Here is a 24,928-nt window from a genome sequence, read left to right on the forward strand (position 1 = left end):
TTTAGTGAGTCAGGATCAAGACACACACACCTGTACTGATTAAATAAAATAGGAAGTAATGTAAAGGAAGAAAGACTAAATTTCTGTTTTTTTCCCTCAGTGTAGTAGTATCCATGATACAAATAAAAATATAGAAATTATTATGGCATAATTATTTTTATTGATTTTGGTGCTAATTCTAGTATATTACATGGTCAGTTTGAATTGCCCTATTCAGTAACTGAGATAAAATATAATTCATAGATATTTAAACATGATAAGCATCTTATGTACTACTACATGTATGTTTCATTATTCATATTGCACATTAACAACCATTTCATTTTAGATCTACTATTTTTTTTAAGAACTTGATCACAAACTGTACATAAATACCCTATACAAATTTCCCTTTAGGTATTAAAAAATGACTCCTTTAATTTTTTTTCAGATAATAATCTTAACAAGAAGTCATCATGCATAACTGGGTCAAGCCATTAATGAAAAGACTTGTCGTTATCAATAGCACACAGCCACATCTGTGGATACACATAAAACGGAGCAGGTGTCCCAAAGGTGTTATTTACAGTCACAACAGGAATTTGTCCTGACCTTTGACCCGGTCAAACTTTGTAGGTGGAGGAAGAGAAAGCATGAAGGTTCCCCATTTGACTTAGTCCACTCTGTATGTGGTTTATATGAATCTCCACATTATTCTGGAAAGCACTGAAAATTAAAGAAGAATTCATCACACTCTACAAATTAATTTTCCCAAAGTTGTTTTAGTGGTACTAATATCCCTTTCTGAACAATTCTAACAGGGGTATTTTTAAAATACATATGAATATACACATATGAACTTCAGATTTTAAGCAAAAATAATGCAACAAATAAAAAATAACAGTATTGAAATGGAAAATTTTGTGTAGGTCATAAAAATAAGACTGTGCTGCAGTTCCACAAAATAACTTCCTTCATGTTTTGGGTTTTGGCAATAACTCCACAAGGAGAAACTAAGTAAGCCCATCTTTTAAAAATTGTTTGCCCTCTCCCGACCAACTGGCTAAAAATGGCTTGATTCAAATCTTTTTTTAACCTCAGGAAACTATTTTTATTTTTTCTTTTTATTCCTAATTTTTTCTCATCCCCTCAATATGTATGTTGAAATTTTCTAAGAAAAAAAATTTCCCACCTTTCTACCGACCCAATTTTTTTTACCCTGAGTCAGAAGAGGGCAAACAAACATTATTTTAAAGATAGCCTAAGCTTATACATATCAAAAAAGAACTGGTAGCTTAAAACCCAAAAGGTTATATAGATGAACAAGGTCAAGGAAATTGGCAGTAATTCACAAGGATTTGATTAGAATTTTTTTTTTCAATCTGTGCAAGGCAAAATTTTCTGATTAACTTAAAAAGAAGCCCCTGGGTTATACTGCTCACCTGTGTCAAACAGGATGTGCTGTTCTTTATCAAATCTCTCAATTCATTTGAAAAAAAAAAAAAAAAAACTAACTCCATATTGTGGCCCTACCCTATCCTCAAAGGATTATGTTAAATCCATGTAGCATGGAGATGCTTCAGCATCAATATGACTAACATGGTCATCTGTTCTGGAGATTTTAAAATATTTTCCCCTGTACACATGCATTAAGTAACACTAGATTCCAGGTTTTAGCCCCACCCTTAATTGATGGACCATCATTAAAAAAAAAAACTGTATCCTCAAAACTTGGGATGTTTGCGCATTATTACCATTGAGTGGGACTTGTTACTCTTCAAGCAAATTGTATTAAATTCTATTTCTTCCAATATAAAGCATTGATCTCTTATTGTGGCCCCCCTCTCCTAGGGCCATGATTTCGAAAAAAATTGATTGTACTACGTACATGAGGATGCCTGCTTATTATCATTACTAATCACAGTCCTGTTTTTCATGAAAAGAAGATTTGTAAATATTTTTCGCTACATATTCCCATGTAAAACTTTGATCTCCTATTGTGGCTCTACCCTGTCTCCAGTGCCAAAATCGAAATAAATTTGAATCTGCACTTCCTGAGGATGCTTGGCCATAAACATACCCCCGGTAACTTTATCATGGCCCGGTTGTTCATGAAAAGAAGCTTTTAAATGACTTTTTCTCAATATATTCCCAAGTAAAACTGTGGCCCAACCCTATTCCCCGGGGCCAAAATTAAAACAAATTTGAAACTTAAGGATGCTTGCATATTAATATGACTAAGCATGATACTGCTTTCTTAAGAAGAATTTCCCTGTATATTCTCATGTAAAAATTTGATGCCTCATTGTGACCCTACTGTACCTCCTTAGCCCAAGATTGGACAAATTTGAAGCTACACTACAATCAGGAAGCTTTCACATAAATTTTATCTTTTCTGGTCCAGGCATTCTTCATCAGATGCTTTTTAAATGACTCCCAACCCATTTTTGCCTCTTTTTTTTATTATCTCCCTTTAAAAGAGGCATGACCCTTCATTTGTAAAAAATTGAATCGCCCTTTACCCAAGGATATTTTGTGCCAAGTTTGGTTGAAATTGGCCCAGTGGTTCTGGAGAAGGAGATTTAATTCTAAAAAGTTTACAGAGACGACGATGATAGACAACAGACAAATTTTGTTAAGAAAAGCTCACTGGAGTCTTTGGCTCAGGTAAGCAAAATGACCATAAAAGAAAGTGTTTTCCTTAAGTAGGACAAATATAAATGTAAGATTAATATTTACTTACTTTATACTGTTCCCATCCAACTTATCCTTTATTTCTTTTAAGGTATCTTGTAAACACTTGAATTCAAATGAGTTAAATTCTTGCTCAGAAAATGTCTGAAATAAAATATTTATAGTAAATGAAGAAATAATTCTGCTATTCACTCTTTGAAAATAATTTACAAACAAAACATCAAAATTAATAAAATTACAAATTTTAAAAGATTACTGTAAAAAAAAAGACCTCAAAACACAATCATATTCACATCTACAAGTCTGCTGGACATGTAACGTGTAACTTTCGTCTTCATTGAAATGTTTTGCTTAAACCAACAAGCTTTCATCTATATACATGTAGTCAAACTGACCAGTAATAATAAAATTTTAAACATAAATCCTACACTCAGTCTTTGTAATTTGGTCAACAAATTTTAATTTACTTAGTGTACTGATCAGTAATAATTTTTTAACCATAGATTTTATGCTCAGCCCACGTCATTCAGAACTATTGACCTACCCTAACTTGCAGCATAAGAGATGTCAAACTGGATATTAGATCCATAACTCTCTGGTTTTTGGAGGTTCTCTTATGGAACATCCCCTGCAAAATTAAATGCAACAGAGCCTGACTATAATTTGAAATACAGGTAATTGATACCTTAAAAATGACCAAAGTAAAATCACTACCTATTTCCTTTTTATTTTGAACTGCATGTATCCGATTTATGATGAATGCATGGGAAAGTGTGTATTTTCATAATGAGCTAGAATTTTTTAAAAACAAAAACTGACATTACTGTTTCAAGCCTTACACTTATTCTGTTGACAATCTCTGCGGCTTCTTCATCACAGCCTGTTTTGATTTGTGAGGGTTCATCAAGTGGTGTCATACCCATGTCTGGGGCCAGCTATAAAGTGCAAAAAAAAAAAAGACTTCTCCGACCAATATATTAAATACCACTTTATCAACACTAGACTGATTACAATTCACTATAAAAACAAACTTGAAGCACCAACTTGTCATCACTTAATGCTTAATGTCTCAAAGTTCCAATGAATTACTTATCAATTTTTTATTGTATATTTTTGGGGTCCTATGTTTTACCTCCTTGCAGTATGTCTGGACCACGTTTAGACACTCCCCTAGCTGTTTGTTGAGTTGCTCCAGTTCCAGGACAGTAGTGGCGTATTTTCTCTGAAAGTCTTGTGTAATGGGTTGCTGGAATGATTTCTGATGATAAAACACAGAGTTTCAAGCTTAAATGTACTCAAGCTTGACATGCCCTACAGATATATCTTTCAATTAAGTAAAAAAGAAATTACAGTATGAAATTTCCTTCTGGATATAAAACTTAAGATGGAGAAGTTTTGAAGAGTTAAGAAGGGTAGATAATTTATTAATTACAACATAATGACAAAATTGAACACCTACAGCTTTTTCTGCTTGTGTGTTTAAATCCTTCAGCTGATAGATCCAATCTTTCTTCAGTGAAAGGATTTTCGACAGTCTTGTCTACAAGAGAAATACATACATAAATTAAATCTTTTAGCTTTAAAATTTTCAGAAACTACAAACCTGATCTAGAGATAAATCTTACCACTTGAACTAGGAACTTGATTGGGAACCCTCCATATGTGCCTCCCTCCAGACTAAGTAATTTACCTGTGAATGTAGAACCACTCAGAAGAGGGTCATTATCCTGTCAACAGAAAACTCATGTCATAATATCTAATTAAATATTTTCTAATTCATATATTTTTTATTTCAGTAAAAATTGACTTGTGTTCTAAAACATTTGTGTGACACAATCATGTTGAATATGTGAATATGCTTCTTGCATAACCATCTTAAACAGAAAATTTCATTTATAATATTTTAAAAGCAAGATCACCCTTAGTCATAATAAACATCAATGTAATATAATTAAATCACCGAGTAATTGAATTATTTTATTCCGATAATCACTAAATGTAGTTGCAAATTATTATGAGGAAACTATCTAAAATCTTTTGGAAATTTAGGAAAAATCTTTCCTTAAGAACAGTTACCCCCTACTAAGATCCCATCATTATTCATATACAACTTGATCACACCATGTGAATGCTTGCATAATAATTTGACTATAAATTGTGGCCCCACATGAAAGATTTTAAAATATGTTTCCTGCATCTCCCATATTTCTCACGCCCCCTCCCCCCATTCTTTTCACCCTCAGCCCTGTAGGCTTTCAAACAACAAACACACAAATCCAGACAGTCTTCAATGGTAAAAAGGCTTATTTGAGCCTTTGACATAGGTAATTAAAGATGGGAGATCTGATAATTTACCAGCTCTGGATTTGGAGATCCGAGACTTGGTACAAACTTTGGTGGTGAGAACAAGTTTGGCTGCCTCGGCCTGTGTTTCTGTTGAAATGCTGACAGTGGGATTGTCTCCTGAGGTTCAACACTCTGTATAAGAAATGGCAAACTTAGCAAAATGTCTTTCAGTAAATATAGTTACTTTGGTAGTGTGAATAAATAAAAGAAAAAAAACTTAAAAAGAAATGTTCTATAAGAGACAACAAGGTCTAATAAAGTCAAAATATTTGGAGCTCTAATACCAAAACCCTCTGAACAAGAAAAGCATGACAAATGTTTTGAATTTTACTTCAACAAACCCACAAAATCCAACTGTCTCTGACACTAAATCTGGATTTGTATTTAGAGAGCTAGGTAATTTCTCACCAGAACTTCATAGTCAGGGATGGAGTGTGTACCAATTCCTGGTCTGTCAAATGTAATTCTGTAAGTGTTTGTCACAGTGTCTAGGGCATCTACTACTCCAGTAAACAATCCATCCTGTGGCTTTCTTAAACGTGCTGTCAAATTATCAAAATCAATATTGAAAACAATATTCATACTCTTTCAAAGTTTCTTTAAAGTTCACACTATATAAATTTTGAACAAAAACTTCTCACTGAAATTTTTACACAGGACCAGCATACTTTACTTCAAGATGTTAAACACAAAATACAAAACAATTTAAAAAATTTAAAAAAAATTAAGATTAACTATGAACTTTAAATCACTCAATATCGCTTTACTTGATAAATGATGCAAGGAAAAGTTTATCATACTTATCAACAAAAACCATTTTACTATTGCATGGTATAGTTACCAGTGACTTTGGTGCCAATAACAAGATGCATTGGGATTTCGTCTGGGAGATCTTTAAAGGTCTGGAGTTCTGACATCTTCCTCTGTTGAAGTAGTCGGATTTTATTGCGTCTGATCTCTAGAGCTGCCCTCTCCTCCTCAAAGAATGCTGGGGAACACCTTTCAGGAATAAAAGAAAACAAGAGGCCCATGGGCCTTGAATCGCTCTTCTGATAAACTGTACAACCTATCACTTCTATTTGAAGCCTCGAAGTATCCTGTATATTTACATAAACCCTTGAAATTCCAATTCACACTCTGAGAACCCAAGATGATTCTAAGCCAATTAGTACCTGAGAGTTGGTCATGGTGACCTACTTATCACTTGTCATTCTCTGAGGACCCATCAACTAAGTTTGACGATTCTAAGCCAATTAATACCTAAAATATTTTTTAAAATTATAATCATAAAAGTTTATAAGTAGGTCAAAGTGACCTACTTTTCAATTGTTTTACTCCAAGGACCCAAGATGCACCAACTGACAAAGTTTGATGATTCTAAGCCAATTAGTACCTGTAATATTTAATTAAAGCCATAAATTTTCAAAAGTAGGTCACCATGACCTACTTTTCAGTTGCTGCTGTACTCCGAGGACCAAAGATACATCAACTGACAAAGTTTGATGATTCTAGCCAATAAGTACCAAAAATATTTAATTACAGCCATAAATTTTCAAAAGTAGGTCACTGTGACCTACTTTTTAGTCGACCTGCTCCGAAGACCCAAGATGCATCAACTGACAAAGTTTGATGATTCTAAGCCAATTAGTACCTGAAATATTGAATTATAGTCATATAAATTGAAAAGTAGGTCACGGTGACCTACTTTTCAGTTGACCTTTTTTGAGGACCCAAGATGCATCAACTTACAAAGTTTTATGATCATAGGACTTAAAATGTCCAAATTATGCCTCTAAAACGCTTTGAAATCGAATGCCTGCAAAGTTCAAAAAGTAGGTCACTGTGACCTACTTTTTAATAAATATGTTTTATGGCCCCAAGATGCATCATCTTACAAGATTTAATGATTCTAAGCCTCCCCGTATTCGAATTAATGACCTTAATTGTTTTAAAAAAGATTAGCCATAAAATTCAAAAAGTAGGTCAAGGTGACCTACTTTTTAGTTGACGTACTTTGAGGACCCAAGATGCATCAACTGACAAAGTTTGATGATCATAGGCCTTAAATTGTTCAAAATATGCCTCTAAATCATTTTGAAAAAGAATGGCTGCAAAATTTAAAAAGTAGGTCAACGTGACCTACTTTTGAGTCAACATGATATGAGGACCTTAGATGCACCAACTGACAAGATTTGATGATCCTAGTCCTTATAGTTAGCAAAATATCAACATTTTAATAAAATGTAATTTTTGGTCAACTTTGAAGTGACCTTGAGACCACGCCCTTTGCCCCAGGGTAAATCCCCGTGCAATTTTAATCTACAACATATCCTCATCCTTTTATGTAAGTTTGGTGATAATCTGCCCAGTGGTTCTTGAGAAGAAGATTTTTTAGCAACCAGTACTTTTGTTTCTATTTTCCTAATTATCTCCCCTTGTTAAAGGGTCACAACCCCAGTTTTAGTATAAAAGGGAGCCCTTGGGCCAAGGATACCCTGTGACAAATTTGACAATAATTGGCCAAGGGGTTCTTGAGTTATGGCCCATATTCTAAAAAGTTTACGCACACCGCACAAATGGCCATAGCATTAGCTCTTTGAGCCTTTGGCTCAGAAGAGCTAATGAGGACTTCAGTTTGAATTCACTGGGGAGTTACTACATCTGTCTAGTAAAGATTAGGTCACATCATGATGAGCTTTGTAAAGAAGATGGAAGAACATTGTATATTAAATCCAAAAGCTGGATAAACAATTTGAAATTATAACGCATTTATAAACAAAGAAATTCAATGCTTATCAACTGTGAATACTGCGGAGCTACTTCTGCAATTTGACAACATTTATTTCATTTACCTTTTAAAAGCATAAAAGACACTAAATATCATTTGTGGGTTTTGTGCAATTTTAAAGGGGAAGTTTCGATAAGGCCGCTTATCGGCCCACTTATTTTCATAAAAATAAATTTCGTTTTATTTTTTCAAAATTGGTTTAGAATTCAAGATATATATGTTAATTTTTGTTATTTATATTTCAAGAGTTTATATGAGATGAATTCACGCCGTAGTTGGCACATTCTTAGATGTACCCTCAAATGCTTTAACATTAGGCTAATGGGAAAATATAAGAGGGTGGCATTTATAAATCGATAGTTAGAATATGAAGTGCATGAGGGACACTCACCTAGTTTTGTTCAGTAATTAGATATACTCTGCAAACTAATATCTTAAAATATGATGAGTGTCGCATGTGCACTTCGTATCCAAAAATTGAAAATTGTGTAAAATTTGCATATCTTAAACTAGGAGACTAATTGTTCAGAGAACAATTAGAGGCCTTTCCACCTTTTTAAGTGTTTCCATGTCATTTGGGTTGAAAAAAAGGAGAAAATTGCAAAAAATTCAAAAAAAAAAAAAAATAAAAAAAAATAAATGCTCCTCAAGCTGGGATCGAACTCAAAACCCCTGGGTTGAAAGGCAGGTGCGCTAACCATTCGGCCACGCACTCCAATAAGAATAGTATGTTAAAATGTTTAGGACTATAGAATAATTGCAAGCGTATTTTTAGAATCGGTAGGGGAAGAAAGAAGTTCCGTAAAAGGAAATAGTTCCTGAATTTGCAAGCAGTATATTAAATAATAAGGGACGGGCTGCGTAAGAAAACATTAACACTGTTCCCTAATGAAAATGTATTAATGGACTGTAGCCCGATTCATCGATATTGTGAGCATGCTCAATTTTTTGTAAATAGCTTTGTTGTAAGCTTAAAAGATCGGGTTCGGATTTTAACATTTCTGACTGAATATCCTGAAATAACTATGAAACATTGAAATAAGCATTTCTTTGGGTTAAATTAAATATGTGTATCACAAATTAAACTCCCAACATGCATTTTTAGAAGGGAAAGATGACAATGAAAGCGAGAATTGTTTTTAGTCTACCGAAAATCGCTTTTTCTGGAAACTGATTAATTCTAAATAAAAATCAAATAAATTCCAAATGTAAAAGAAAGAGAGAATGCTTGGTATTAAAATGTCGTATCATATCAGGAGAATTAAATGCTACTAACGACATCTGAAGAAATAGCAGATAAAAGGTTTAGATCATTCCTTCGTTCACCTGCACTTCAATTTCAAACACAACAGAACTTGTAGTTTTTGCCATGAAACTTCATGACTTCTACAAACTTACAAGACTCACTGTAAAACTCTCCAGAAAGTTTTTCTGAGGTCTATACTACATTTGTACCAAATTTGGTGTCGATCCAAGCCTGGTTTGAATTCTAGAGTAATATTCTACATTGTTGTTGATGTGATTTTTTTTTTTTTTAAGAAGGGGGGGGGGAAGGGTGAATTATTTATTCTATGCCTCTCTTAAACTACGAATTGTAACTACTTCCACATCCTTAAGCCTTATTGTGACCTTTGAGTCAAGGTCAAAGGTCAAGGTTCAAGGTCAAAGGTCAAGGTCATTCAAAAAAAAAAAAAAAAAAATCTTTACTTTCTGTATTTTTACCTAATACTGGAGCTGGATGCATGTCCTAACTTTTCTATTTGACCCAATGTCAAGGTCAAAGGTCAAGGTCAAAGGTCAAGGTCATTTGGTGAATTGCTATATTTTACACATATATAAGGGATTTCTTATGGTTTTAAATGACCTTGACCTTTGACCTTGACCTATATTTCAAGGTCAAAGGTCAAATATGCCGATGCAGTTGGTCCCATGTCTCTAGGATACACTGTTTTAAAAATAAGTTCATTAAATGTAAGTAGCGTAAACTTTCAGGGGCAGTAACTCATACAAGGGACCAAAGAATGCTTTTGCAATGATAGAATGAAGAGAGTACTAAATGAGTCGAAGACACTGATGAAGGTTTGGAATCTCTACGGTTTACGGTTTCGGAGGAGTAGCGATAACAAGGTTTTGTTGCAAAAGGGGTGACAACTTTTGATTAGGGTCAAGCTCGGGGGACAAGAATGAAATCTTTGAAATAGTTTTAGAAGGACATATTATAGATGCAAAGATATTCAGTATATGTTGAAAGACAAAAGAGATATTAAAAAAGCTAATTTTCTCATATTTTGAATGACCTTGACCTTTGACCTTCACAAAAATTTCAAGGTCAGAGGTCACAAAATCTAATGCAGTTGGTCCCATGTCTTTACAACTTATCGTTTAGAGAATTTTGTCATTATTTGTAAACATCAAAAACTCTCAGGGGCAGTAATTTATTAAAGGGCTCGACAAATCGTTTCGCAATGAAAAGATTGAAAAGTCCTCTCGAGTAGTCGAAAACATTGGTGAAGGTTCTGTATCTCTATGGTTTATGGTTTCGAAGGAGTAGCGATAACAGGCTATTCTTGCGAAAGGGGATAACTTCGTAAGAGGTCATGGGTCAAACACGGGGGGTCGTTTTTCGAAATAACTTTTAATGTCCAGTATCATGAACTATAAAGTTTTTTGATAAGTCTTGTGGTTTCAAAAGTCTGGGAAGAAAAAAAAAAATAATAACTAGTAAACTAATTGTTCAGAGAACAATTAGAGGCCTTTCCACCTTTTTAAGTGTTTCCGTGTCATTTGGGTTGAAAAAAAGGAGAAAAATGCAAAATATGCAAAAAAAAAAAAAAAAAAAATGCTCCTCCAGCTGGGCTCGAACTCAAAACCCTTGGGTTGAAAGGCAGGTGCGCTAACCATTCGGCCACGCATTCCGCTAACATACGTAAGTTAATTGTTTAAGACTATAGAAGAAATGCAAGCGTATTTTTGGAATCGGTAGGGGAAGAAAGAAGTTCCGTAAAAGGAAATAGTTCCTGAATTTGCAAGCAGTATATAAAATAATAAGGGACGGGCTGCGTGAGAAAACGTTAATACTGTTCCCTAAGGAAAATGTATTAATGGACTGTAGCCCGATTCATCGATATTGTGAGCATGTTGAATTTTTTGTAAATAGCTTTCTTGTAAGCTTAAAAGATCGGGTTCGGATTTTAACATTTCTGACTGAATATCCTAAAATAAATATGAAACATTGAAATAAGCATTTCTTTGGGTTAAATTAAATATGTGTATCACAAATTAAACTCCCAACATGCATTTTTAGAAGGGAAACACGACAATGAAAGCGAGAAGTGTTTTTAATATACCGAAAATCGCTATTTCTGGAAACTGATTAATTCTAAATAAAAATCAAATATATTCCAAATGTAAGAGAAAGAGAGAATGCTTGGTGTTAAAATGTCGTATCATATCAGGAGAATCGAATGCTACTAACGACATCTGAAGAAATAGCCGATAAAAGGTTTAGATCACTTCTTCGTTCACCTGCACTTAAATTTCAAACACAATAGAACTTGTAGTTTTTGCCGTGAAACTTCATGATTTCTATAAACTTATAAGACTCACCGTAAAACTCTACAGAAAGTTTCTCTGAGGTCTATACTACATTTGTACCAAATTTGGTGTCGATCCGAGGTCTGGTTTGAATTCTAGAGTAATATTCTACATTGTTGTTGATGTGATTTTTTTTTTTTTTTAAGAAGGGGGATGGGGGTGAGGTGAATTATTAGGTCTTTCCACCTTTCTGTGGAAAGACCTATTGATATTCTTCTGTTTATTATTATTATTATTATTATTATTATTATTATTATTTTTCCACCCCCTGATGTGATTCTATGTTTCAAGATCTATCGAAAAGATTTATAGTCTATAAGAATGTACCCTTTAAAAGATTTTTACAGTTGACCCTGCGTATATGAACTTTGACCCCTCAAAGAGTTATTATCCCTTTGGCAATAAAAGCTTGTTATCGCTACTCCTTCGAAACCGTAAACCATAGAGGTATGGAACCTTCACCAATGTCTTCGACTAATTGAGGGGACTCTTCAATCTTTTCATTGCGAAAGTATTCGTGGACCCCTTTTATGAGTTATTGCCCCTGAAACTTTTTGAAGTTTACAAATAATAAATTTTTTTTAAAACGATAAGTCGTAGAGACATGAAACCAACTGTATTAGATTCTTTGTCCTCAGACCTTGAAATTTATGTCAAGGTCAAAGGTCAAGGTCATTCAAAATATGAGAAATTAAGCTCCTTTTATATCTCTTTTGTCTTTCAACATATACTGAATATCTTTGCATCATTAATATGTCCTCTTAAAACTATTTCAAAGATTTCATTCTTTTCCCCTAAGATTTACCCCTTTAAAAGTTATTGCCCCTTTTACTGAAAACCTTGTTATCGCTACTCTTCCGGAACCGTAAACCATAGAGACATGAAACCTACACTAATGTCTTCAGGGTCTTTAGACACAACTTCAATCTATACAGTGCGAAAGTATCTGATGACCCCTTAGATGAGTTATCGCCCTTTAACGTCTTTGCGCTTACTATTAAACCTTTTAACTTTAAAACTAAGAGTCGTAAAAGCATGGGGTCAAGTGCAATGTGACCCTTGACCTTTGACCTTGAATATTTGTTCAAGGTCAAAGGTCAAGGTCATTTCAAAATTTTTAAAATTTTCATTTTTTCCATCTCTCAAGCTATTTCTGGATTCTCTTTGTATGAAAATTATCTTTAGAGAGTAAAATATGAAAAATATATGAAATTTAAAGAAGGTGGAAAGACCTCTAATTGTTCGAGAACAATTAGTCTCCTAGTTTATTTTATGCCTCTTTTAAACTACGAATTGTAACTACTTCCACATCCTTAAGCCTTATTGTGACCTTTAAGTCAAGGTCAAAGGTCAAGGATCAAGGTCATTTTGAAAAAAAAAAAAAGAAAAAAAGAAAAAAAGAAATCTTTACTTTCTGTATTTTTACCTGATACTGGAGCTGGTTGCATGTCCTAACTTTTCTATTTGACCCAATGTCAAGGTCAAAGGTCAAGGTCAAAGTTCAAGGTCATTTGGTGAATTGCTATATTTTACACATATATAAGGGATTTCTTATGGTTTTAAATGACCTTGACCTTTGACCTTGACCTATATTTCAAGGTCAAAGGTCAAATATGCCGAAGCAGTTGGTCCCATGTCTCTAGGATACACCGTTTTAAAAATAAGTTCATTAAATGTAAGTAGCGTAAACTTTCAGGGGCAGTAACTCATACAAGGGTCCAAAGAATGCTTTTGCAATGATAGAATGAAGAGAGTACTAAATGAGTCGAAGACACTGATGAAGGTTTGGAATCTCTATGGTTTACGGTTTCGGAGGAGTAGCGATAACAAGGTTTTGTTGCAAAAGGGGTGACAACTTCTGAATGGGTCAAGCTCGGGGGACAAGAATGAAATCTTTGAAATAGTTTTAGAAGGACATATGATAGATGCAAAGATATTCAGTACTGTATAGGGGATTAATTTCACGGGTTGTAATTTTCACGTTTTTCTCTCATCTGACACGATCGCGGTTTGTTGAATTCGCGGAATTATATGTTTTATATAATAAAAGTTATCTCGCTTGCCTATATCCGTTGATCAGTGTTATGTATTCACTTCACGAACAACAGAGGTAGGTTTATGTAAAATAGTTAAGATCTAATAATTAATTGACGATTAATTAAAACAAGTGCGGTGATTAAAAGTCCTTGACTATAAACGTCGAATGACTTCCCTATATACACGTAAAGATCTTCTTTCCGTAGGGATAAAACATCGCGGCGGAAAAAAAACGCTGGACGGTAATAAATATGTTAATGTAGGTCGACGAAATAATATCCTTCCACACCTTCAGCAATTCGATAGTTATTTGAATGATTTTTTTTTTAAACAAAAATGTCGATAAAATATTGCAGGTAACAAATACACGTGGTAACATTAGTTTCGCACGGGTAATCAAACTCATAGCCCACGTGTTTTGATTGATAAAACATGTAGCGTTGGCTATTAAAACAGCCTTTTAACAAATACATGTTATTATCTGCTGATTTGAATTAAAGTTAAGAGTGATAATTAAAATAATTGAATGACAAGCACTACTCGTAATTACTGAAGGCCCATGCACTGCACGTATATACATGTATACCTATCGTAGTATATTCTCAAATTTCCAAATAAAAATTGGAAGTTATTGAAAACTTATTCACTGTTTCTTGAATTCACGGATTTATCAACACCGTGAATATAGCGATTATTAACACCGCGAGTTATTTTCCCCCTATACAGTATATGTTGAAAGACAAAAGAGATATTAAAAAAGCTAATTTTCTCATATTTTGAATGACCTTGACCTTTGACCTCTATATAAATTTCAAGGTCAAAGGTTGAGCTATCCAATCTCATTGGTCCCATGTCTCTACAATTAATCGTTTAAAAAAAAAATGATTATTCGTAACCATCAAAAACTTTCAGGGACAATAACTAATTAAAGGGGTTCATGCAACCTTTCGCACTGAAAAGATTGAAGAGTCTACTAAATTAGTCGAAGACATTAGTGAAGGTTTCATATCTCTACGGTTTAAGGTTTCGAAGGAGTAGCGATAACAAGCTTTTATTGCGATAGGGATTATAACTCCTTGAGAGGTCAAAGTTCATATACGCAGGGTCAACTGCAAAAATCTTTTACAAAGTACATTCTTATGGACTATAAATCTTTTCGATAACTTATGAAACAAAAAATCATTCGGCGGAAAAATAATAATAATAATAATAATAAACAGAACAATTTCAATAGGTCTTTCCACAGAAAGGTGGAAAGACCTAATAAACATAAGCATTTCAAGAGGTCTTTCCACAGATAGGTGGAAAGACCTAATTAGAAGCTCCTGGTTACTTGATCTGACGCCGTGTTAAAATACAAAGCCAAAAGTAGCATATTTTTTCTAAACCAAAGAGAACTCTCGAAAATATTAACATAAGAAAACATAATCATATCCTATCGTTATTTCTATACTTATTTCGTCGCTCGCGTATAACGTTAACGTCACATATTTAGCTCACCTACACGAAGTTGGGGGAGCTTTGGTAATAACATCGTTCTAGGCGTTCCAGGTTATTAAAATTTTTTAATCATTTTTTTCATATCATCAGAGTCCTGATCTAGTATGTTTTCTTGTCATCTGTCGGGTTTCAGATGCTGCATTTTCAGTTAAAGAATGTCCAGGTTAATGTTTTTAAAGCAGGTTAATGTTTATGGAGCAGTGCAGCTATAAGCACTTGTTGAGAAGACGTGCTTCATGATGCATCTTCGGATGCACACTGTCAGACTTGCTTCAGATGCTAGATCTGACTTACATTTTCTTAATGAATGCCCAGGGTATATATTTTGGAGCATGTCTCATTTTCATATAACTATAATCCATATCTTGAAGAAATATGCACTGATGGTGCTACAGATGCCGGATCTTACATTTTCCGAATGACTGACTGAACTAAAGAGAAGTTTGAGGATTAGTCCATTCATTAACGTTCTTTATCAAGGATATGTTTATAGCCATTCCTTTGAATAGAAACTCTCCTCGCTCAATCTGTTAGAGAAGGTTCACATATATTTCCGTGTGGTCTACATGTAGGGAACGTAGATTACTTTTAAGACTGGATGTTGATTTGTACGTTTCTGCAGGATATGATTTAACACATACATTTGGTATTTACAAATGTATTTTAATTTGCGGCTATGGTCTAACAAATCAAATAGTGACTAAAGTTGGTGAAACAACATAAGCATCAAAAGGAAGTTGGGAAGCGCAAGGAATTACATGTAGGTCCTCGCTTGCCTGAATTGTCTCATTTTTGCTGAAAACACAATGCACCTCTTTATGTGCGTAAATACTTTTAAGTTTAAGAATGAATAGAAGACATGTACTCAATGTATTTTAGTTTTTTATCATTTGGCTATTTATTCACGCATTCTGTAAGCAATGCATTAGCAATAATAGTCCACTATCGGCATACCAAGTATAACCTGGTTTCCATTAAAAATTGAAAATGCCCTATTTGAAAAATCATTGAAGCGGAAGAAAATGCAAACTTGGTCTATAACTCAAGTTTAACACATATACCAAAGCAAAAATCAGCTCAATATATGCGATTTTTTTTTTCAGAAAAAAAAAACCAGAACAAAAAACGCCGACCCCCCCCCCCCCTTTTTTAAATTTGTAATATTCCGTCAAAAATCAATGAAGCAGAATTTAACGAAATTCAAACTTGAATTTCAAACTCTGTTTCTCATCAGGATACACTATAAATACCAAAGCCAGCTCAATATCTGTAAGCGTTTAGAGAAAAATGCGAAAAACCAAGTGGAACAGACTGACAGATAGACAGGGGGACGAACGGACAAACAGGCGGACAGACGATGAGGAAACCTATAGATCCCTCCGGCTTCACCGGTATGGGACTAATAATTACTATCTTGATAAAATATGTTGACTGGTAGTAATACGCTTGGTATTTTTAAATACAATATACATTGCAGCATGATTCTTTTAAATATACTTAAAAAATATTAATAGCTGCATTTTTTAATTGTACTGAATTCCGAAATCTGTTAATTTCAAGATTTTTTTTAAAAATTCAATTCAATGATATTACGGTACATTTTATTAATAATATATTTAGCACAATAACTTCAGCTGATAGAAATGTGTTGCAAACAGTGTCAAACACCTGTCAATGACAGTTTATGTTTATCTATCCCTTGTCTATATATCTTTACATTTGCTTTTCTACGTACTGGAAAATGTTATATAATGATAATTTAGTCTAAGTATAAACTTTCGATTCATTTTTTGAAAATTGCTGTCTTTATTATTCATATAAATTTTATATGTTACATCCATCCTCTTTGGAAGAAGAGTTACAATTAAAACACAAGAGGAATCTTGCACCTTAAAACGCATTCAAATAAAAAAAAAGTCATAAATTTTCTGTAAAGAAAAATATTGAAATTGGTTATTTGATGTCTTTATTCACATTTGTAATATTTCATTTATGATTTTGACGTTAAATAAACTCCATTACCCCCTTTAAATATGACCCCTCTAAAAATATAGGGAGGAGGGTATACTTAAATTTTTAATTATCAAGCGACCAGAAAATGTGCAGTATAATTTTTTTTTTCATATTTTAGGAAGATAACACTTTTATCTACAACATATCAAAATTTCATTATATTTCTTGAGGGGCCGAAACACAGCCTTATCGAAACTCCCCCTTTATCAAGTTATTTAGTAAATATTTTGATACCTGCGAGGTTTGCCCATTAGACGGCGGATTTTGCACCACTCCACTCTACGAAGTTTTTTCATCTTTAGCTGTGGAAAGGATTCTTTCATACAGATGCAAAAATCATTCTCCATCAGAAAGAGTGGTCTTGAAAAATAGTGAACAAAAGTACAAAATCTTGAAAGACTTCACTTACAATAAATCCTGTTAACATTTGGCCTTTACATGGTTTATAGTAACAGACTTCAACTCTATCAAAAGACTTTCAAATATCTTTTCCCCAATTTTTCATACTCACATGTAGAAAATCATATTTTATCACATTTTTTTAATCATTAAAAATCACAACGGTGTATAGATGAGTCAGTAGACAATTTGACACACTAAGGACTATTATTTACGTTTATGATAACTTATTTTACACTTAAATGATCACTTACTTTATACTTACATGATAACATTTTATGCATACATGATATTAACATACTTTATACTTATATGATATTAATAAACATATTTTATACTTACATGTCTAAGTTGGAATAGAACCATTCATAACACACCCATTTATGAGCCTTGGGTAACTTCAGCAGATTTCTCAGTCGCACACCTATGCCTTGAGCCATCCTTTTATCATGGACAGTCAACCCAATACCCTGAATCAACATGATCAAAATAAAGCTTTGTAAAATTCAGCTGCTTACAGATTTATAAATATCTGCATTGCCACATGCGTGTAGCATAACTAACTGCTTTTTCTGTTGTCATTGACTGTTTCTTTAACTGTTTCTTTCTTCATGTCATTTTTACACTCTCTCTTTGTTTCTTGCAGCTTTGCACTCCGTTACAAGATTTTTTTCAATAAACATTATGTATCTGTTGTATATTAAGGTTAAATGTTCCTCTTATTTTCTCATTATACTGTATAAACTTAGTTTACTTTTTCTCCTTTGTATCTTACAACTTGACACGTTCTCTGACACTTACAGGTTTACGTTCCCTCTTTTTTTGGGCACGTGGTCTGATAGAGAACGATGTGTCCTCATCTGCATTGTAAAACTTAGCGTTCTTCTTCCTGATGCGTGTAGGCTACAAAAAAGAAAATTTTTTTACACAAAACAATAAATATTAACAAGAAATTAAAAAGTACAATCTCAGATTTCTCATAAATAAATCTCAGAGCAGTGTAAATTTAAGATCAAGACATGAAAATATAAATTTTTCTCTTAGACATTTCACAAGTTAAGGATGGACAAAAATGTAAAACATAGGCTATTATAGAAGCTTTTTATCTCTACACTAAGCTCACAGAATACTATAAATGTTTTCCTTGTTGGCCTGTAATTTTCAAGTAGTACCAATATCCATTTGTATTAAATCTGAGAGTAAACTTACATTTCTCTGCCTTGATGGGGACTTATAGTCAGCCTTACCTATGAAAATTAATAACATATTTCATTGAGTTGATTCACATGTTTATAAATCATGATAATACAGACAAACTAAATTAAACTTATAAGCAACAGAATCTTTATTATTTTCATAAATTTTCAGAGAGTTACTTCATATAATAGCAATATGAAAGTGGATGTAGGTATTAAAACAATTTTTAATTATTGTACAAAATCAGAAACATTGTGATGAATGTAATAATAAGAGACTGAATTAAATATCTGAAAAAATCTTTTTATATCAAAATTGTTAAAACATAGTCTTCAAGTTCAAAACAACATTGATCAATTTTCAGACTTAACCAATATCTACATGCAAAGTCTGTTGAATTTGAAAATAGAAACGTTTGAATTTCAAAGCACCAAATAATTTTTCATGCAAACTCTGCAAATTCATTGATATATAACATGTATAACCCCAACTATTTTTGATTTATAGCGAATTATCAATATTATGTCAGCACCTGAGTAAAATATGTAATATAAGGCATGCCAATGGATTGGAAGCTAAATAATGATACAGTCGTTGCAAGTAGTGTCAATGTTTGAGGCACCAGTGTCTATGTGCAGCTAAAAAAACTTACCCTCTCTGAAACTAATTAAAGCTTCAGCAGATGAGCCTAGCAAATAGGAAATGGTGATTGACATTTACTTAGATTTTTCCCCCTCTCAAAACTCAATAATTGAACAGTACAATAATTAAAATTCAAATTTTTAGAGAAGGTCTATAGGTAGTTTTACAGCTTTTTACATTATTGCTAGGTAAACTATATATTTTTCACACAAATAATGCATTAAATGTGATAAAATACATGCTTATAAATATCCTATCATAAAATGAGTTAAAAATCCGCACTCATTGCAATGTAAAGGCCAAATATAATGAAGATAATATCCCTTTTTCATGTTTTTCTAGTATATTAGAGTATGCATAATGCCATTTATGCTGGAAAAACGTTCAGTTGCGTTTCATCAACTGTGTCTTATATGAAAGTAAACAATACATAATGCAACAAAAACTTTACAAACACTGCCCGGTTCATTAAATTAAATTTATATTGATTTTGCCTTGCCAATGTTTATATCACATTATAACTTAACGTTAAGCCTCGAAATTGTCTGGTTAAATCGAATTAAATTGACAATAAAAACATCAATATTCATCTTTTCCTTGTTACATTTAACCTGATGTTTTAGACTTTTAAATCATAGTATGTTCTTGCTAACGTATAATAAAACTTAAAGCTTAAAATCAAATTCTCACTTTCTAAATCATCCGCCATCTTTTGGTCAAAGATTGTGTACTACACAAAACCAAAAAGAGACGGAAGTAAAGAATCCGTGAAATTTACACCTAAACAGGTTCATATATAGGTTACAGGGGAGAGGAACTCCCAAATAATTTTGCCAATATCTACTTTAAAAATAGAAAACAAAGCTAATTTACAGATGCTCTTCCCCTGTTGACCTTTTATTTTTCTTTTGTAGAGCCTGAGGAGGATCGGAATGGGTATATGGGCCTTGGCACAGGTGTTTGGGGATGGGACCCCCCCCCCCCCCCCCGTACACCCAGGGGTTCTTCAACTTTTTAAAATATTTTTTCTATGACACCTTTACAATTATTACAAATGAAAAATCCAAAATATAACCTAAAACTAATCTTTTATTAAAGAAAATCACACTCGAAGATACCAATTTTCGGAGTTTTTTAAATATCAGTTCAAGTGTTATTTTTTAATAAAAGGTAATTTTAGGGTATCTTTAGGATTTTTCAGTTGCTATACTTTGTAAAAATGTCATAGAAAAATATTTTACTAAAGAATATAGAACCTTTGGGGGTACGCAGGGGGGGGGGGGGGGTTCCCGTCCCCAAGCACCTGTACGTGCATGGTACATGGTACATCCACGTGTCCGCAACGTCATAATTAAAAATTAAAATTCATATTGATTGCTTATGTATTCACATTTATAATTAAATACACTATTAGACATTTCATCATCAGGCAGGGGTGTAGTTTGGGGTGTTTGATGTGGAAGCAAATTAAGACAGGGGTTTGAGGGCCGCCTTAAATTGAGGCCACCTATAGGTCTAGGACGAAGCCCCCGGAAGCTGGTGAATTTTCAACATACATGTATCTGACAGTTAAGTTTGAGTGTCCAGAAAAGGAGATTTGAAATGAAAACACCTGAATTTCAACATCTAAAATGATTTTATCATTACTGGTTAGGGTATTGCAGAAGCTGATGTATTTTCAGCTTTTCTGACAGCTACATTTAAGTATCTCTAAAATAAGGAAATTCAAAAATTTATAATTTGTACGGTTGGTGGTGGTCACAAAGTTGTGGGAAAAAAGGGGAATATCTTTTAGAATTGTTAAGTTGTGGCTAATCATACCGTAATACATGTATTAAGGTCATACACAACATACATTTAGACGTCCCTTACAATATACCTTACCCAATGATAATTTTTCTGAAGATATTCTTAATTTAAAATCATAGTACTATCAGATATTCCTAGATTAAAAAAATCAGCATACATTACCAGGAGTTTTGAAAAGATATCAAATGATGAAAATCCTTGTGTCATTCAAAGAAAAATGAACAAAAATATAGTTTAAGCTGGTATTTCCTCAAATTTTGATTTGAAGAGGTGTACAGAATCATTAAGCATTACAAAAGTCGCAAAAGTTCCTTCAATTATTAGAACTATAAAATTATATAATAATTAAATAAAGGTCAAAATTAAGTTGATGCATGTCCTTAACAAATAGTATATATTATTAAAGATAGACATCGTATATCCCAACTGAGTATTGAATACCAGAACACCTTAAACATTTATTCATAGAGAAATGCAAGTATTATCACTGGTTTTCTTCTCTCTTAAAAGCATTTAACAATGCAGATTCCCGGGGAGTACGCCTAAATTCGTCTCTGATTTGACTTGTTTGGTGTACACAGTTTTATACTTGTTAATTTTTTTTAAAACCTGTTCTATATGCTTGAACTGTGCATTAAGCTATAATTAACACTATGTTAGGCTAATTATAAATTGAATTATTGGATTAATATATATCAATGATGGATTAACAATTAATTTTAATTAAACAAACAATTATAATTACACATATGGTGTTATATAGAACCTTTCCAATTGGCATCAAATTAACTAATAGGTTTTACAAATATTTTAGGAAATCGATTCGAAAATAAATAAATAAATAAATAAATAAATAAATAAATAAATAAATAAATAAATAAATAAATAAATAAATAAATAAATAAATAAATAAATAATGGCGGTGAGTAACTTATGCGATCTTCCCTGCCATTGAGCTCATTAATTGAAATAGGTTTATGTGGAAGCTGAAATGTTATTATTACTCAAAATTGTGATTCCTGGTAAAAAAAAGGGGGAGAAAATATATAAGTATATGCATCTATAATTATCTAGATTCTGTGATAAAATTTTCTTTGATTAAGAAAAAACAAATCATTGTTAATACTGTACACAGTTAAAATAAGTTCTATTTAAAGGCAAACTGTGAAAAGGGAAACTCAGGTAAACATATTAATATTTCTTTTGACCTTGTCCAATTATGAATTATACATAGGTTGTTTATGAAAATGTAAAGAAAAGATTCAGAATTGTTAGAAAATGTCAGAATTTTAGCAGCAAGAATTATTACGAGACAAAAGATAATTTCCTGTTGATCAGATTTTTGTAATGAAATGGAGTTAGAATCTTTAAGTTTAGTAAGTTGAAAATAAACAAAAAAACAAAAAAAAAAAAAACAAAAAAAACAAAAACAAAAACGAACAAGCTTAGCCCTGTCTTACCAAAACAAAACATCTCTTACTTTTCCATGTATTTATTTCAATGCTCAGTATAATGTGTAATACTTTTATGATCGATTATTATAAAGTAATTCATGCCTAAATTCATGAATATCATGATTAACTCATCATATATACAATTAAAGAAATTTGGGGAAAAAAACACTAAATAATGGCCCCCCCCCCAAAAAGAAACCCCACTATCCATAACGAGAGCCTCTCTTAGTATGTATAGTCAGGTTTTTTTTTATATGGAAGGATTGTTCTAGCCCCCCCCCCCCCAAATCTTCTGATATACATGATAACTTAGTCTAATAAATAGAGTTCAACAACCCAGGGGTAATATGGGATTAGGAGGTGGGGGATCCTGTCCACACAAAGCAGATAATCTCTACACTGCACACTATAAAGAGTTCTGATTCTTTGGCATTTTTCTGCAGTTAGAGTGACTAAATCTGAAGCATCCACTTTTTAACACTTTTCTATCCCTCCTTTTATTATCATGTCTGTTTTCTGCACTCAAGCTCTGAATTTGTCTCGTCCTTCTGTATAAAATCAATCTTCAATCTATATATCGTATATTTTCATATTCATCTAATTTGTGAGGTGTAGTATTGTAACATTGAAAAAGTCTTACATACATGTAAACATTTTAATGGTTACTAGTGAGCCAATATTAATTCATTTATGTATATACATGTATTTATACGTAATAATATATGTATACCACTAAATACTTTTTAATAAATAACCAGGCATTGATCACAGTCATGTTACAACGAAAACAAGTCTGCTCATGATCACGTAATACTAATCCGATTTCTTGGAAATATCTACCCATTTAATTAAGAAATCGGTTGAGATATAGTGGGTTTAACAATACAGTTATTATGTCGCTATAAGCTAACGGATATTGCTCAAGATAACTAAAAACAACCAATATATTTTACAGGGATTCATTTATTATATTTACATGAAAAATATAAATTTGTACTCTCTCGTTGATGGTGATATTTTGAAATTTGTGGAAACTGAATTGTTAATACAATTAAAGGAATTTCATTCATTTGTGATCTTGATCGTTTCATTGAAAGGTAAGTAACAATTTATCTCAAGGAAAAGAACTACGAACGCTAACTCTCGATTCCCACCTACATTTTAAACCCATCTAATTCAATATAACTTGCATTTTTGGCATTAAAACTTATTTGAATACAAAGAATAGTTCGTTAGTAATTGATTTATTAATTTAAAACCAGCTTCAAAAAGTTAATTCCTTTTTTTACAACTCTTTTGGGGTAAAAGATTTTATCCATTGAAATCAGGCTTTAAAACATCACCAAATTTTCAAATATGCATGGAAATGGATACATGACTCTTAAATCTTTCCGTATGTTAAACTTATGTAAAATTCAATGTATAAGATTGATAAAACACTTCTTTAAAATTTGTTATGTCATTTGAAATCGGTAAAACATGTCCATTTTTGTGCGTTTTTTGTCTGTAAACAAATGTTACCCCCCCCCCCCCCCCCGTGAAACACAAAAAGCTTTGGTGTAAATTTGCGAAATAACACTCCATAACACATGTAAAAAGGAATTTTTGTTTCACAAGGAGGGGATGTTTTAAAAATATTTTCCGTTTTTCATTGATTTCTATAGTGAAAAACACAAGTTTTACCAAAATTATAGAGTTATCTCTCTTTGTTATTCCAACCCATTTATGTTTTATGAAAATTCACATAAATATCTCACTAAATATGAAAAATCATTCAAATGTGTTAACTTTTGAAAAATGACTTGGAGGTAGGCGGCAGAACAATACTTCATTATGCCGTAAGAAAATGTCAATCTAGATTTCCTTACATGAAATTGAATTAGTTTGATAAGAATTTACACAACTGAAAATCCCTGTTCACAACGAGTAAAGCCAGTTTTTGTGTTTTCTCAGAATCATATTGATTATAATTAAGATTCTGTAAATAGTGCGCAGGGATCTGCTTTCGTCCGAGAAAACACCAATTTTCCCACTCTGCTAGTGTCAAAACAGGAGTAATTACGAGATTCTAGGGAAAAAATTTCCCGTCTAGTTAACACAGACAAAGGTGGCTAGGGCATTCTGTTACAGAAAGGTAATTATTACCTCTGGAAACACACCATTCTCATGTATAATACTATTAGACAGGTAGCTAATGAATTAACGTGCGAAAATTAGTCTTGATTAGCAGGACTCAGCATGACCAAGGCGATGAGTACCTGACACGTCTTTGAGTATGTGCAGGGTTATATATAAGTCAAATCTGCAAATATAGAATCATTATTAATATGTACTATCCATCTATACTTGTATTCATATACACATATATGTGATAATAATGTGTAGTAAATATTTCTTATAAGTTAAACAAAGTTTCTAACGACTGAAATTATCATTCTTTACTTTATTTAGTTGAGGAGCGCTGATCACGAGGATA

At 32.6% G+C, this 24,928-nt stretch overlaps 1 protein-coding gene across 2 annotated transcripts; it reads right to left on the reverse strand.

The window, feature by feature from the left end:
• Nucleotides 1-149: 149 nt before the first annotated feature.
• LOC133175941 (protein lin-9 homolog) lies at nucleotides 150-19,916 on the reverse strand. Of its 2 annotated transcripts, none has more exons than XM_061311096.1 (16): nucleotides 19,880-19,916; nucleotides 19,200-19,235; nucleotides 18,560-18,597; nucleotides 18,152-18,253; nucleotides 17,693-17,820; nucleotides 17,186-17,311; nucleotides 5,861-6,018; nucleotides 5,428-5,561; nucleotides 5,029-5,151; nucleotides 4,299-4,400; nucleotides 4,133-4,213; nucleotides 3,806-3,919; nucleotides 3,513-3,608; nucleotides 3,218-3,301; nucleotides 2,723-2,817; nucleotides 150-705 (listed from the first exon to the last, which is right to left on the reverse strand). In XM_061311096.1, the coding sequence occupies exons 1-16, from the start codon at nucleotides 19,896-19,898 to the stop codon at nucleotides 603-605; spliced, it is 1,539 nt and encodes a 512-aa protein (XP_061167080.1). In that variant the 5' UTR covers nucleotides 19,899-19,916; the 3' UTR covers nucleotides 150-602. The 2 variants fall into 2 exon arrangements, with proteins under 2 accessions (XP_061167080.1, XP_061167079.1); XM_061311095.1 differs by having other exon boundaries at nucleotides 3,806-3,931.
• Nucleotides 19,917-24,928: the final 5,012 nt, after the last annotated feature.

The sequence above is a fragment of the Saccostrea echinata genome, unplaced genomic scaffold, assembly GCF_033153115.1.
Source record: "Saccostrea echinata isolate AGI-Se365-2 ecotype Australia unplaced genomic scaffold, CSIRO_AGI_Sech_v1 ptg000064l, whole genome shotgun sequence".
In the NCBI taxonomy this organism is placed as follows: Eukaryota; Metazoa; Mollusca; class Bivalvia; order Ostreida; family Ostreidae; genus Saccostrea; species Saccostrea echinata.